The 16,255-nt window shown below is 34.7% G+C and overlaps 1 protein-coding gene across 5 annotated transcripts in view; it reads left to right on the forward strand.

Annotated features, from left to right (window-relative positions):
- Positions 1-16,255, forward strand: part of ATP8A1 (ATPase phospholipid transporting 8A1) — a 114,718-nt gene that overhangs the window by 32,649 nt on the left and 65,814 nt on the right. For 4 of the 5 annotated variants that reach the window (XM_061346162.1, XM_061346161.1, XM_061346165.1 and 1 more), the window contains 10 exons: positions 158-269; positions 1,147-1,312; positions 3,703-3,830; positions 5,522-5,599; positions 6,981-7,069; positions 8,795-8,839; positions 11,445-11,517; positions 13,766-13,871; positions 15,107-15,189; positions 15,947-15,996. In XM_061346162.1, coding sequence (XP_061202146.1) covers positions 158-269; positions 1,147-1,312; positions 3,703-3,830; positions 5,522-5,599; positions 6,981-7,069; positions 8,795-8,839; positions 11,445-11,517; positions 13,766-13,871; positions 15,107-15,189; positions 15,947-15,996 — 930 coding nt within the window. The remainder of the gene's footprint in view (positions 1-157; positions 270-1,146; positions 1,313-3,702; positions 3,831-5,521; positions 5,600-6,980; positions 7,070-8,794; positions 8,840-11,444; positions 11,518-13,765; positions 13,872-15,106; positions 15,190-15,946; positions 15,997-16,255) is intronic. The other variant, XM_061346164.1, reaches the window with a different exon arrangement.

Below are 16,255 nucleotides of genomic sequence, written 5' to 3' on the forward strand. Positions count from 1 at the left end.
GGTTTTCTCTCTGTCAACACTCCCTAGAAGTTAACTATGAAAGTTAGGTTCCTAGCATATTTACTGTCTAAATTTTGAAAATCAGTTTTTAACAACTGATGGTAATGTTATTCACTGACATTGTTTTAATGCTAAATATAAAACTCCTTCCTTCTAGTACTATTCCACTGGGAGCTGATCAGATTCTTCTACGAGGAGCTCAGTTGAGAAATACTCAGTGGGTTCATGGGATAGTTGTCTATACAGGACATGACACAAAACTTATGCAGGTTTGTCACTTAGATTTTCTCTAAATTACCTGTTTTGTTACCTTATCATGTCATTACACAGCATAGAAAATTGTGTCAGAGAACATGGCTAGACTTAATATAGTAGCTGAAATATCAGTAATAGAGCATCTTTCTTATGAAGTAAAACCAATAAAAATAAAGTACTTGCTTGTTGTTATTAGTCATTTAGCTACAGAGTAGTTTTTCCATTAGTAAGCATATTTGTTGATTCTGTTTTGTAATTTGTTTTGAAAACTGTTAGATTAGCAAGATAGATCATTATAGTTTGCCTGTTCATCTTTTTTTGGTTTTGACTGCACCTAAAACTGCTCTCTGGTGTAGCTTTCTTTCAAGTACAAAGGTAAGCAGTCTTGTCAGAAAACAAAGTGAAACTTTATTTGCAAAGTGAGGTGGGAAGAGAACCATTCTCAGACTATGAAATTACTTTTCCTAGTGCTGTTTGAAATATCGAAATCCAGATGCATTTGTTGACAAAAAATAATGCTTTCAAGTTGGCCATGCATGTCTCTTATTTATTGTTTTCCTGATTTGTAAAATAGTTACTTGAAAAAAGTTTGTATTAGCAATTGTTTTCTATAGCACTGGTAAGGTGTATGCGTGTTCATTTTAATATTGTTAGCTGTTGCTGTTATGAGTGTTCTGTGTGATTGTTTAAACTGTTTGTAATACAAACTAAAGCTCTAATTTATACATTTATAAGCTGCTTTTTTTTAGGGGAAAAGTTATGGTATTTATTATAATGATGTATTTGGAAGAATGTTTAGAAAAGAATGCAGTAACATGCATTTTGAAAAGCAAAAAGTGTGTACACCTCTTCTAGTGTTTAATAGTCACTGTTGGTTTATATCTTTTACAGAATTCAACAAGTCCACCTCTTAAAATGTCTAACGTGGAACGAATTACGAATATTCAGATTTTGATTCTGTTCTGCATCCTCATTGCTATGTCTTTGATCTGCTCTATTGGTTCGGCTATATGGAATCGAAGGCATACTGGAAGAGACTGGTATCTTGATCTAAATTGTAAGATGTAAAGTAATATATTTTTAGTGTTTCACTTGTCTTTGTGTCAAAAACCACAATGTGTTTATCAGTCTGTCTGTATTGGTTGTTGACTAAAGTAATCAGGCTGAGTATATCACAGCAAGTATAAAATCACCTTACTGTGTTATATGAGCTCTTGCTAAATTCAAACCTACACATCTTTCAGTCTCTACATCACTGCAGCTTTGCAAGGTCTGTATCAATATTCCACTGGCGTAAACAGTCAGCTTCCTAGACATCACACTAAAGCTATTTTCAGATATTACCAATAGATCACATTTAAGCTGTAGTGTCTTTTCTGAATTTTCAAATTCCCTCATTCCAGGAAACTGTGCTGTGGCTTTAAAATTTTTACTGTACAGGGATCTAACTAATTATTACCTGCAAACATCAAGTTTAGCAGACTGCTCCTAAAGAAGGTAAACCACAAATATCTCATCTAATGTACTGGGCAACTGTACTCATGGTAGATGCAAGGCATATATGATGTTACTTGGGCCTTCATGCCAGGATGCGACATATTGATGTAATTTGACCCTCCACAAGGAAAAGAGATTTAAAGGAAGTTTTCATAAATATACTTTATGGTCAATTATTCGTGTTTTCAGAATTTCTTATGATAGGCCTAGAGCCTTCTTTACTTTGGCAGTAGAAGCATAATTAGGCTTTCTGATCCTGAAATAACAGTCTTGAATGCAAAACTGCTGAATGCGGTCATCAGAGTAGGGGTTGTGGAGTAGTTTGATCAGTTTTTAAAGAAAAATCTTAAAATTCTTTGAAGGCACTTTGCTAAAGTTTTTGTTGAACAAAAGTTGTCTGCATTTATAATTAACTTTTCCTTACTGAGAACCTTGCTTCTTTTTGATGCTGAGGAAGAGATCTATTTAAAGAAAGAAACTTAACTTTCATATTTCCATTGTGAGATGGAAAAAAGTTAATACTGACAATTTCCAGTAATATAAAAGAATTGCATTAGATGTGCTTCATTTGTTATTTTTTCAGCTGGTTCTTTTTTTTCATTGTATTTTTTTTCTTCTCTGGGAAAGGGAGAAGTTTTCAGAATATGGTGGTTAGCACAGTAGTGAAGTGGTTCAGAAGCTTTTGGTTTTATTTCTGAAAAAAAGGATACATGAAATAGTGGCCATTGATATTTTCTGTGTTCTTCAAGTGATTATCCTTGTCAGTCTATTGCCTGATATATGCCCCATGATTAAATGAATTGTGTTGGGGTTTGTGGGCTGCATTCAGCTCATAGTTGTTCTTGTACCAGGTACTTTTAATATGTAAGCAACAATTTGTTCCCCTTTCCCTGTAGTTACTTAATTTTTATGTGGTAATGAAACAGGTTCCCAACACTGCCACATCTTTCTGAATGCTGTTAACATTTAGTTAGAACACTCTATTGCCCATGGATGATTAAAAAAATAAAGTAGTAACATTAACAATAAATATCTGAATATTGATTTATTTACAGGTAGCAATAGGTATCAAACTTCATCTGATCTTTGTAATCTCTCAGCTTATCAATGTCAGGGTGTATGTTAGCTCTCTGGTCTTTGACTTGCACTTCTTTTGATGCTGGAATTGATATTGATGAAAGTATCTCAAACCTGCTGTCTTGGATCTTAGGAGTAACAGCCAGACCCACATACCATAGAGAGCAGAAACCTGTCTGAGGCTGCTTTCCTTTGGCTGATCTTTGAATACAGACAGCCATGGTACATCTTTCACCCTTTTGGTGTACTGGAGAGCAGACTGCTCTTTCTCATTCACATCCCCTCTGAAGTGCTACTGCTAGAGTTATCTAAAGCTTTAAAAGGAAAAAGTATTTTCAAACTGCATATTAATGTTCACATTTCCAGTTCTGTTGAAATTTGGTTGAACTGTGATTTCATCTCCTTCTTGTGTAGTGAATTTACCTTTTTCATCCTATTTTGCTGGATTGAGGAGGGGAGTAGGAAGGTGTGAGGGTGAGTGGAAGAACCCAACTCATTCCACTACGCATTTCCCCCCTTTAAAAATATGAAACTCTAAAATGTAGAATGTAGAATTTGGTTGCTGTATATAGGTATTCCCAGATTATGATCTTAAAATGTAGCAAAAGAGGGAGTGGCTGGTAAAACTGCTTTTTAGAAATTGGAGAAGATGGCAAAGATCTCTAAATTTGAACTCCACTTTATAATGGAGATTGTTAAATCTAATGAAGTTCACATTTCTAGGCAAGTGATACTATATTTGGTTCTCAAGTTACTTATACACAGATACTTTAAATATCAGGAGTTAGTGCAATACTCTGAATACAATGTATATATATATACTTTTAAGTTTAATGTTTAAATTTTTTTTTTATTTGCTTTGTCTTTTGGCAGATGGTGGAGCAAGCAACTTTGGATTGAATTTCTTGACTTTTATCATTCTCTTCAATAATCTTATTCCAATCAGTTTGTTGGTTACACTTGAAGTTGTTAAATTTATCCAGGCATATTTCATAAATTGGGTAAATATTATTTTTACAATATGCATTAACTTCTAAAATCAAATGGTTTACAAGTAAGTGAAATGATTGCTTCTTAGAGTATACAGTTTTTTCAGACTTTTTCTCAATGTAAATATTGAAATATTTTGTTTATTAATACTGGAATCTGAGAAGATAATAATAAATGGGTTGATTGAGTACTTTTATGCTTGCAACAGTCCTTTTTGGAACCTGTTTTTTGTGCTTTATGTTTTCTTATTACTAATATTCAGGTATCAGTTTCATCCAGAATGATCAAAAGAAAGTGTTTTGCCATCCAGTGAAGTTTTGTTCAGTTACATTTCTTCTTTCTAAGTGTAGCTCATGTTTGTTGGGTTTTTTTCAGTATTTTGCTGAGGTTTTTGTTCCCACTGGTTTTAGTACAAAGACAGGGTCTTTAGTATTGTCTCTTGAAAAATATATAAAAATCACTTTGGCTTTTTTTTTTTAATTATTATTTCCTTAATGAATTAGTGGCAGGTAAAGAAGGGTTTGCTCTCTTTCTCTGTTTGGGGTGGGAGGTGAGATATTCTCCTTAAAGCCGTGTAATTGTGCTTAATAGCATGCCTTCAATTTTTCCTTTTCTTTCCCAAATGTAAATTATTCATATAATTCTGAACTCCTTAATCTGATTCCTTCATCAACTGTGTGAAATGTATTTCTGTATATAAAATATGTCATGCAGATACAGGTAAAAATGTATGTAGAAGCAGGTGAAGTGTATGCTTGATTTTAATAGTTGTCTTTTTGTGAGCCACCAGTTAGTTTTAATTTCTTCAGGGTTTTTGTGCTATAGAACAAATTGTTGACAAATAAACAAATGTAATTAAAGTCTTCCTTCATGTTCTTTATTTTAAAATAAATATTCAACAAAGGCTCACCCATTTTGAATGTGTAAACTGGCAACTGTTTATACAAATCCAAAATATGGTTTTATCTTCTGTTCCCCCTACCATGTCACGCCATGGTGGGACTCGGGACATTATCTGAAACATTTTCTTTGTGTGTGTGCATGTTGATATAGAGAAGTTGGTCATCTGCAGTCTGTTGCACCACATTGCCATACTTCACAATGTTTTAATCATTTGCTTATTGAAAAATACGCTCTGATTTGTTTTACTTATTTTTTTAACAAAAAAGGAAAAAAGAAGAACAACCCAAAAAGAAAAAAAAAAAACACAAAATCAAGCACACCACTTATAATGTACCCTACATTTATTGTGTACTCTTAAATTTATCTTGGTGGTTTTATCTCAAGGCATGTTTATCTTGCTACTTAGAAATGAGTGGTTGTGTATATAATATAAATAGATAAGACCTACTTCTACGTGTAACAATGTAGTATTTCTGCTTGTTGCTAAAACTGGTTTAGCTACATGGGTACGACAGTTTTTCAATAATAAAGATCACTGGAAATAATCAGTAAAATCTCAAAGAATCATACAGATTTTTTGTTTTCAAGAGGAAATCTAATTTCTTCAGGGGACTCCTGGCAGTGATCTGATTGTATCTGTGGTTTCCCTTGTTGAAATAATCTTAAGCTAATAACTTATATCATTTTTGGTCTGCTCTTCTACACTTATGTTTTCTATTTATATGCTGAACTTTTTTGTAATAAGTTATGGAAGACTATTATTTAATTATATATATTCTTTCTTTTTTTTTATCTGCAGGACATAGACATGCACTATGAACCTACAGACACTGCTGCAATGGCTCGTACTTCCAATCTCAATGAAGAACTTGGACAGGTAGAAAAAAGATTACCGGTCCTGTCTGTGTGTTGAAATTACTCATAGAATCATAGAATAGTTAGGGTTGAAAAGAGCCTTAAGATCATCTAGTTCCAACCCGCCTGTCATGGGCAGGGATACCTTGCACTAAACCATGTCGCCCAATTCTGTGAAGATTTATTCCAGAAAACTTATATTATTGCCATAGTCTTTGTTTATTTCTGTTCTCTTCCTTTTGTCAGATATTTTTATAAACACTTTACAATATGTGGCGAGTTAACAAAAAGAGCAAATCTCTTTCCTGAAGTACGTGAGGGTTGCACATAAGGAAAGATTTCCCCCAGGAGATCCTCAGGATTTAAGAAAAGCAAAACTTTGGTGTTCAGAAAACCAAAGTTGAGTTTTCTTAGCTGCAATTCCTGCTTTCCCGTTATGCCCACACAACAAGAACAAAACAAACAAAAAAAAAAAAAAACCCAAACCAGATGAGGCATAAAACTGGTGTGCAGGATTTTGTGTAACTGCTGATTTGGCTAAGTCATAATCCCTCAGAAACAGAATCTTGAAGTAGGAAATGCAGAATAAATTTTATGAACACATAGCCTTATTAGCTTCTTGTACAATGCAGGTAATGCCTAATTAAGAATACTGTGAGGTTTTTTTAATGAGAAATAAATTTTAATTTAAATTTAATTTAAGTCGAGGTTTACCTTTGACTAGTAGAACCTTTGCTTCATCACAGACCATTTAATTTCTTTATAGATTAACTTTCTTCTAAGATTAGGTTTGAATAAAATTTAAGTATATCACAGCTAGATTTATTTCAGCTTCAGTTTTAAAATACTTTAACTAGTAGTTTCCAGAGAGGAAGGGTTTATGATGTGAGGGAAATAGGAGAGTACGTAAAAAGGAAGATATGTCATCTATTCTTGCAACTTGGCTTTTCTGAACTGTTGGTTTTTTTATTGATGTTTTGGCTTTAAGAAGATATTTCAGTGTCAAAAAGGGGTTAGATATGCATGTAGACACTTCCCTTTCACTGTATTGCTTTCTGTCAGAAATGGAATATTTTATTAGCATAGACATTGTTCTTCACTGGTTGCTTGCATTTCAGTAAGTGATGGAGAGCTAAGTATACCACCATGTGCTGAAGCAAGCTTAAGCTTCCTGACATCTCAGTTGATTAATATGCTTGGAAATGGGTATCTGTCACATACACAGAATGTGCATCTGCCACATTTATATATTAGTTGGTTACTGGTTGTTGTTGGTTTTTTCTACAAACTATGAAGGCTGCAGAACTGGTAAAAATATTTAGTGTGTTGATAGTCATGAATTGCATTAAATATGTAAATAGCTGCTGAATGTTGATGTGTAATGACTTTTATCATTCATGTAGGTCAAATACATATTTTCTGACAAAACGGGTACTCTGACGTGCAATGTCATGCAATTCAAGAAGTGTACTGTAGCAGGAGTTGCTTATGGGTATGTATTTTTGTATACTCTCCATTATCTGTGTATCTTTCTTTGCCTCTCCATATGCACCCGTCTGTTTAATACAGTTAAACTTAAGCTTGGCAATATCTAAAACTATAATTAGGTTTGTGGCTGTGAAATGTTACTTACAAGAGGTATCATCACTTCAGTTATGACATCTCTTTTTGCAAAGAGGAATAAAACTAAAGTTTAGAAATCAAAGGTTGCTGCTGTAACACGACTTCCATCGGCATGGAAGCATGAACTACAGTACTGTAACCACCATCCAGATGGCTTTTATGAATACTGTTCTAGTGGCATAACTCCAAATATCAATTCCTATTAAAAAATCTCTCCAAATAAAGGTAAGCAAAGCATTTTACCATTTCTTTGTCAGCAGGTGCAGCCAGCTCATTTAACAGAATTCATAAAAGCCTCAAACTTTGAGGACTGTTTACTTGGGAAAAAAAATATATATATATGTAGTAGAGCAATAAATAAAGCAGAAGTACCTATATTTTAAATGCCAGTGTGGCTTACCAGCATGTGAGATGCTGGACGTGGGCCAATCTTGGTGCAGTCAGTAGCTGTTAGAGGTAGACACCTCTAGTACTAGGTAGAGAGGAGGCTGTGGTCATGAAGCATTGGGCTTGTGCTAAAGGTGTGATGGCTTGGCTGTTGTGGCTTTATGATTTGGATCCCTTTAAAAATCCTAATTTTCGTGAGTCTAATCTAGACTTTTGATTTTAAAAAATCTTACATTTTTAATGCATTAACTATACTGATGGATTTTTTAGTTGTGTTAAAATACAGATAAGTGTGTGTGGTTTTAAATACACATACATACATACACACACACACCCACCCACACACACACACACACATATATATGGCTTAATTTTAACCACTTGACCTAACTCTGTGACTTCAGAGAAACTGCTGTGAATTGTTTTCACGTTCTTTGTGTAGCAGTTTTTTAAGATAAAAGATACCTGGTCATGGCACTTAAAATCAGTATTTCATAATCTGGTTCAAAATTTCTTTGTCTCAAGTTGGTATAGCACAAATTCTAAAAGTTCTCCTTTATGAAAATTAGGTGTGAATGTAGTTTCTAGAAAAAAAAAAAAAACCCACCAAATTTTCCTTACCAGTTTTCTGGTTAGCACTGCTGTTTAGAAAGCAGTTTCTCTTTACAGTGAGTAGCCTTACAGCATCTCTCATAGCTACTCAGAGAACAGAGTCACTCTGTTTTTCTGTATTGATGCAAATAAGAAGTTGGGAACTCAGGGAAGGGTAAAAGCGACTTCATCTCCTATGCTTCTTTCTAAGTGTGCTATAAATTGTGGTATGTTTAAACCTGTGTCGTCACAGGGCAGAGTCCTTCATGTGCTATGGCTGGCTGTAACAACGCATATATACTGAAATATAAAGCAATACTTGTAAATAGGGTGACTGTCTTTATATCTACTGGTATAAGTTATTAAGTAGACAAGCCTTCAATTGAAAAAAATATATCATTTATAGTATATAAAGCCTCAAGAGAAAAATCATATTTTGCAATATCTCATTGTTATCTAGGCACTGGCAGAATACTTTGTTGAAATACCTTTAAAACTTCTTTTTTTAGTAATTTGATTTCATTAACTAACTTCTTTCTATACATAACCAAATTTTTTAGCCTTTGTGATTCTTTTTCCTCTCCCTGTTTCTGTTCTTCCCTTACTTCTTGTGCAGCCATTGCCCTGAGCCTGAGGATTATAGTGTTTCTTCAGATGACTGGTAAGGTCTAAAAATGATGTAGTGTGTGGTGTTTGTTGAAGATTCAAGCTTAAAAAACACTGAGGAAGATTTTTAGAAACAGAGCTATATGTGGCATATTTTACTCAAATGTTATTTTAGCTTCAAATTGTTGCAGATTGACAATCTTACAGAGATTTATGCCATCTATGGCATATTCTGTGGCATTAGGTTGTGTACTCTGGAACAGAATTGCTAATAGGATCACTGAGATACAGTACAGTTATTTTACTGACAACCCTGTATAATTCAGAATTGCTTGTTGGAGAGAAAGTTTTAAAATTTATTAAGGTAGCTGGTATTAACTTTTATCACACTTTTCTACTGTTATTTAGCAATAGGTAGCTGGTATTTTATCATGCTTTTTTACAGTTAACTTAGCAATAGGTTAGTAATACTCTCTAACATGTTGGAATGCAAAGTCCATATTTGAAAGTGAAAATGTGATAAGTTATTGTTAATATTTTACTTTCTATAGGTAGTTTTAGGATATTAGCACTACGTAGTTCTTAACTGTGTATCAAATACTCCTGGGGTCAACATCAATGTCTTAATGGGGACCTCAGGAAAGACTAAGTCCTGGCTTCCTTTCTGCTGCCATTTGCATGATGCCTTGTACAACTTCATCATACTTTGTTAAACTAAGTATTTTTCAATGCCATTCAAATTAGATCAGGATAAAAATGTTACTTACTTAAAATATCACTGTTGTATTTGTTGAAAGTTACAGCAAGATGTGTCACACAAAACTGTAATGTGGTGTTCTCTTACGTTTAAAAGGCTTGAAGTGAAAAAAAATCATTTTTAAAGTAGAATTAATAACTCTTTCTTTAGATTATAAAAAAAAAAAACCAAACTGAAAAATACCCCCCACATGCCCATGAAAAGTGGCACATATGCACAACCCAAAGTCTTAGCTGACCTGAATATCCTCATTTGTTGTAGCAGCAAGATATTTCTTTGAAAGATGAGCAAGTGTGCTTGACTGCGAAAGTGTTGATTTCATTAAAATAATGCAATACTTATATGAAATTAAGCATGCTTGCTTATAAAATATTTATGAAATAAGTCTGGTTTTGGCTTAATCTACATCAAAATCTTCATAAGTATATCTGAAATGCATGAACTGAGGCCTGAACAGTAGTTAAAAAAACTACTTCCCTTCTATAAGCAACTAGCATCTTGTAAATACTTACGAAATAAGATATTTAGGAATTTTTATGTGTGTAAATCTATTGCAATTAACAGTCTCTGTTTGACAGTAACATTCTAGTCCTAAAATGACTAAAGTCATTAATTTCAAATCTTTTCAATATTTTTTTTAATTAGAAAGAATTGTGTTCCAGTTGGACACAACATATACCTGCAAAAGTTTTTCCTTTTTTTAGTGCTGAGAATCTGGAACATATTTTGAAGTCTCTCTGTCAGAAGGCTTAAAGCAAACAAAGTATAAACCTTAGACACTAACCATATTTAACGTATCTGAAGCTGTTAATATTTGACACTTCAAGATCTATTTGCTTCACATTTAAAAAAAAAAAAGTTTCACTGAATAAGGATGCTTCGAATTTCTCACTTTAATTATACATTTGTAGAAATAGTTCTTGAGTGGCTGTATAGAAGCCGTACTCCTCCATGGTAGTGCAGGACTAAACCAGCTCAGTTTTGGGCTTTTTGGAGAACCTTTAGACTGCCTTTGATGTATATGGCTTATCCTTCAACTTAAATCACAGAATGTATTCACTGTCTTGCAAGATTATGTGATCCAAGGCAAGATCCAAAGTAAATGGAAAAAGAATACTTTCCTCCACATGCATTTACTTTTCAATACTGTTTTAGTTTCCTGAGGTTCAAACTCCACTAGCTTGTCTTAATATACTCAAGTCAGCTGCAGTAACAAGTCTTCCTAGAAGTATCTACAATTTGAACTCTCCGCTTCAGCCAGAAGATTTATGCAATTTGAGAGATGTTAGTGTATGACTTTGTTTCTCCAGAACCATCTCCATCTTGCATCTCTTCAGTCCCTACTTCACCACTGTTGCTGTGTTCTTTGGCTTTTACTAAGTTCCTTTTTGGTTGTGAGTAATAGAGACCAAACCATCTTCATCCAGACTTCTCTGATGTCTGAACTCAATTTGCTTACTTCTTTCAGATACCAGACTTCCTTTTCTGAACAATTTGCAAACCTATTCCAAAACTGCTGATTTCTCAATGAAATGTGATCTCTTCAGACATATCTTTTTCTGACTCCCTACTGTAATTGCATGCTAGAGATCAAAAAGCAAGAAGCCACAGTCTTAACATTGTTGATATATTTTTTTCTTCATCCTGCATTAGTTGAAGTCACCAGAGAAACTTCCCTGGGTTTAAGTGTATTTCTGTAAATTAAGGTTTCTTAAAATTAGATGAGCTTTGGAGATGTGAAACAAGTACCTTTTCACTTCTCACAGTGTGTGATTGCAGCCTTTATTGTAACAGATAAAAAACAGAATTTGTGCTTGGCCTCAGTATGGTAATGTGGATGATTTGTATATGAATTGTCCAGAATATGCTAATGATGTTCTTTTTTCTACTGAATTATTTTTAGGCAGGGCTTACAAAATGGAGAAGAAAAACCATTTAGTGACTCATCATTACTGGAGAATCTTCAGAGCAATCATGTAAGTTATATAGAAACAATTACCATTGTTTTGTGAAATCAAACCACTACTTTCTGTAAGTCAGGATTATGTCCTTTGAAGGAAAATAAATAAATTATACATTTACATAAAATAAAAATGAATACTTGACCTCATGAATACTTCTATAATTGTTTATTGTCAATGCATATTAGATATGGATCTCCTTCCCCCCCCCCCCCCACTTTTTCTTTTTTTGGAAATGGCAGGATTCAGATGCTATGAATCTGAAATATAATAAGTCTTACATTCTTCATTCTGTGGGTGTTTTAACATTATTCTTGCTGTCCATATGATGTCATGACATCCATCAAAGCTTTCAGGATCAGTCAGTTTAACTTCTGTCCTGACATGACTTAGTATTTCTGTGCCCAGGCTTAGACAGGAGTCAACCATATACATTGTTTTTGCGTACATGCTTCCATGAGGTTATATCATCAGTTCAAATGATGAAATGAAATAGACATTCTAGAGGCTGGTATTTACCCTAAAAAGAAAATACATTTCACAGAAAGTCAATAGCTTAGTTTATGATTTGACCTAGCAACAGTAGCATCCTTCCACTTTCTGTCATTTGTACAAGGGATGTTTTTGCCTAGTCATAACCAAGAGCACCTACCGTTAATAGTGTAGCTGTCCTGTTTTTGAAGAGGGTAAATAAATTACTCCTGTCTTTAATTTTTTTCTTCTCAGGAAGATAATTTCAGGTTAACTATCAGACTGAAGTATTTTATTACTAGAGCAGAGGGGGCTGTTACACTTGCTGCACAGGCTATTTTTATCTTCAGTGCTAGCAACAAACGGCTTGGAAGAGGCATCGTCCTGTTACTGCTGTTGTCTAGAGTGAGCACACTTGGTGTGCAAATGTCTGAATCTTGAAAGTTTTCTGCTAGATATGTAGTATTAAGGATATGTAATGTGAGCATACGAGCTATAAAAATGCATCTGTATACATCTTAAAAATTTGGGCACACATTCAAAGAGATTTCACCCCTGCATGTTAAATGTATTCTGAGGCACTTTGGAAAAGAACGTGTAATTCAGGCTTCTGCATAAATCTTAGAGGATCTGGAGGCCCTCAGTGGAAGAGGATAGGAGTCTGCTCCCATTAACGTTTCTGCACTATGGAATTAAGTTAGGTTTTCAAAGACTATTTTATTTATAGAGTAACTGTGATGTTATCTTCATTGTTATCGAATCCTAAAATCATTTAGATTGAAAAAGACCTTTAAAATCATTCACTCCAACCATTAACTGCTAAATCCACCACTAAACCATGTCCCTAAGCACCACGTCTACATGTCTTTTACATACCCCCAGGGATGATGACTCAACATCTTCCCTGGGCAGCTTGTGCCACTGTTTCTTTTGGTGAAGCAATTTTTCCTAATATCCAGTCTACACCTCCCCTGGTACAACTTGAGGCCATTTCCTCTTGTCCTATTACTTGTTACGTAATAAATACGCTACCAAAAAAAAATCCTTGATTGAAGTGGGCAGCTGCTTTAAGCGTATTTCTGTTGAATATCCATTCAGGAGTCCATTCATTTTGCAAATTTCAGCTATACTAATGTTTTTAGCTGTATTTGGCAATAACAATCAACTAGTTTTCTTGTACACACTTTTCCCCTCTTTTGGCTAAATCATTTGAAATTGTATCAGCTTTGTAGACTCTGAAGTGCCTGAGACATTTATTTAAATGTCTTTCTTTAAAAGCTGACTGCTTGACCTTGCATCGTTTTCCACATGATTTACGGGTTTGGTTGCTGCATCTTTGTAAAGGTTCTTAAAAAGTGTTGTCAAATACAGTAGTAGACAAAAGTAATGTAAAATGGAGTATTTCTAGTAAAAAGCCAACTTCCAAAGAGACAACAGTGAGTAAAGTAAAATTCTTTCAATACAGTATTCAGACTTACCTTCCCTATAAAATGCTTATTGAAATATTATTATTAATAGTAGGTTTCTGATTATGTGCTTTTGATTGTTATGATAGCAAATGACACTAAATGGTATGTATATAGACAGTATTGAAGTACAGCAGCGAGAAGCCATTCTGCATGCTGAAATTATTGTACAGATAATGTCTGTTTTGTTTAGTTGTTGGTAGTTTTTAAAGAAGAGGGTAAAAAAATCTTTCATTAGATTTTACATGACTATTGTTTGTCCATATCTGTTATTACATTTCAGTTAGTTATTGCTTAATCACACTCTGACATTATTTCTTTTTTAGCCAACTGCACCTATAATATGTGAGTTTTTGACAATGATGGCAGTGTGTCATACAGCAGTTCCAGAAAGAGAAGGTGATAAAATTATATATCAAGCAGCATCTCCAGGTGAGACTCAGATAACTGAGTTAATGTAAAGTATTCCATTAACTCAACAAGCAGATTTTATGCAACATTTTTGGGTTTTTATGTATTATTTAAGTATCTTCCAAAATTAACAAAGGATATATCCATCCAAAAAAAAAAAAAAAAGGAATGGGTGTCAGTTAAAATCAGTTTTATCAAAAAAGGATTTAGACTTCTCTAATTTGCTTTAGAAAATACATGTGAATGTCCTGTGGATTATGTAAGGGCAAATGGTGGTTAACCATACAGGACTCCTAAGGTGGTGGAGCTCTGAAGGAACTGCTGAAATGCAAATAGGTATCAAAACAGGAGACAAATTGATGTCCTTGCTTGTGAATCTATTCTTTACTTGGTAACCATGATTTAGATCAGAGACTATGTTTGTAATCAAAAATGAAAACTATTTTTAATAGGCTAAAAGCTGTGATAAAGCTCTACTAGAGAGTAACAAAAGATTATAGTGCAAAAGGTGTGGTTCAGGCCTACTGTGGTTCATGGGCAATTTTTTAATTCAGGAAGTGATAAAGCAAGGCAAAACGATTAGGATATGCTCAGCTTTGCTGCACTGATGTATTATAACAAGTTACAATGGAAGAAATAGTATGAAGTGCAGTCTCCAGCTCTCATATTCTCTGTCTGCCCTAGTTCCTAGGTGGTTATTTCTCTAAATTCTATCCTTCAACAATTGGAAGACAAGGGCAGAGGTAGAGCCACAGATAAAACTAACTAGGCCAAGAAAATGTTTCATTGAGCATTGCAAGCAAATTCTGTTCCGACATCCTGAGCTTTTTGAAGACATCTGATGCTTATGGGGGGCTGGGTTACTGCTTGAAATGTTTCCTAAAAGTAGGCATTGAAGTTACCTATTATTTATAGGCATGACTGATCACACTTCTAAAACAGAATTTACACAAAAAGAAATGTACCTTGTCAAGTGCCCTGCTGAGGAAGGTGCTTACCTAGGTGCTTTGAAGGGGGTGCTGTCATTACTGATCTGAGAGGCATGTTCCTTTGAGGGCTTATTTCCTCTGAACTGTAAATGCATTTCACCAGTTTCACTGAGAGAAACAAAGAGTTCTTTCCAGCACCACATCTGATCTTAAAATCTATAAAGGAAAAGGGAAGTCAAACAGAGAAAAGCTTGGACTGTGTCCATTAAACCACAGGGTAAACAGTTTTCTGGCACATCTGTAAAATAACTACTTGACTTGTTGCAGATGAAGGGGCATTGGTCAGAGCAGCCAGGCATCTTAGTTTTGTATTCACTGGAAGGACACCTGACTCAGTAATCATAGAGTCTGTAAGTACATTGGAGTAACTTTATATTTTGCTGTATTTATCACAGTATCACAGTATCACAGTATGTTAGAGATTGGAAGGGACCTCAAAAGATCATCTAGTCCAATCCCCCTGCCGGAGCAGGAACACCTAGATAAGGTTACACAGGAACGTGTCCAGGCGGGTTTTGAATGTCTCCAGAGACAGAGACTCCACAACCTCCCTGGGCAGCCTGTTCCAGTGCTCTGTCACCCTCACTGAGAAGAAGTTTCTTCTCAAGTTTAACTGGAACCTCTTGTGTTCCAGTTTGTACCCATTTCCCCTTGTCCTATCATTGTTTGCCACTGAGAAGAGCCTGGTTCCATCCTCATGACACTCCCCCTTTATATATTTATATACACTAATAAGGTCACCCCTCAGTCTCCTCCAAACTATAGAGACCCAGCTCCCTCAGTCTTTCCTCATAAGGGAGATGCTCCACTCCCTTAATCATCTTAGTTGCCCTGCGCTGGACTCTCTCCAGCAGGTCCCTGTCCTTCTTAAACTGAGGGGCCCAGAACTGGACACAATATTCCAGATGAGGTCTCACCAGGGCTGAGTAGAGGGGAAGGAGAACCTCTCTCGACCTACTAACCACCCCCCCTTCTAATACAACCCAGGATGCTATGTTAAATAATTTTGAATAACTTTGACATGGTACATACGTGTTGAGATGTTGGTTGGTTGGGTTGATTTCTTGAGGGGTTTTTTATTCTCACTTTTTTTTTTTTACTCTTCAGTTGGGACAGGAAGAGAGATATGAACTGCTAAATGTCTTGGAATTTACAAGGTAAGCAGTATGTTGTGCACTTAGTGTCTTTTTGTGAAAATACGAATTTTTCTTACCGATAAAAACGTTTGCATTTTTAATTTATACAGGCAAAGTATGCAAGTTGTGTATCTCTTATGTCCATAATACATAATTATTACATAATAATATCATACTACAGGCACAGAAGTGTACAGGATTAAGATCATACTTCTTATTGTAAAATATTTTCAGAGGCATGTATTTTTCTTGTTGTCTCCTTCTTGGCTAATGTTTTTCA

Source organism: Neopsephotus bourkii, unplaced genomic scaffold (assembly GCF_033783945.1).
Source record: "Neopsephotus bourkii isolate Nb327-2 ecotype Australia unplaced genomic scaffold, CSIRO-AGI_Nbou_v1 NB_259, whole genome shotgun sequence".
NCBI lineage: Eukaryota > Metazoa > Chordata > Aves > Psittaciformes > Psittacidae > Neopsephotus > Neopsephotus bourkii.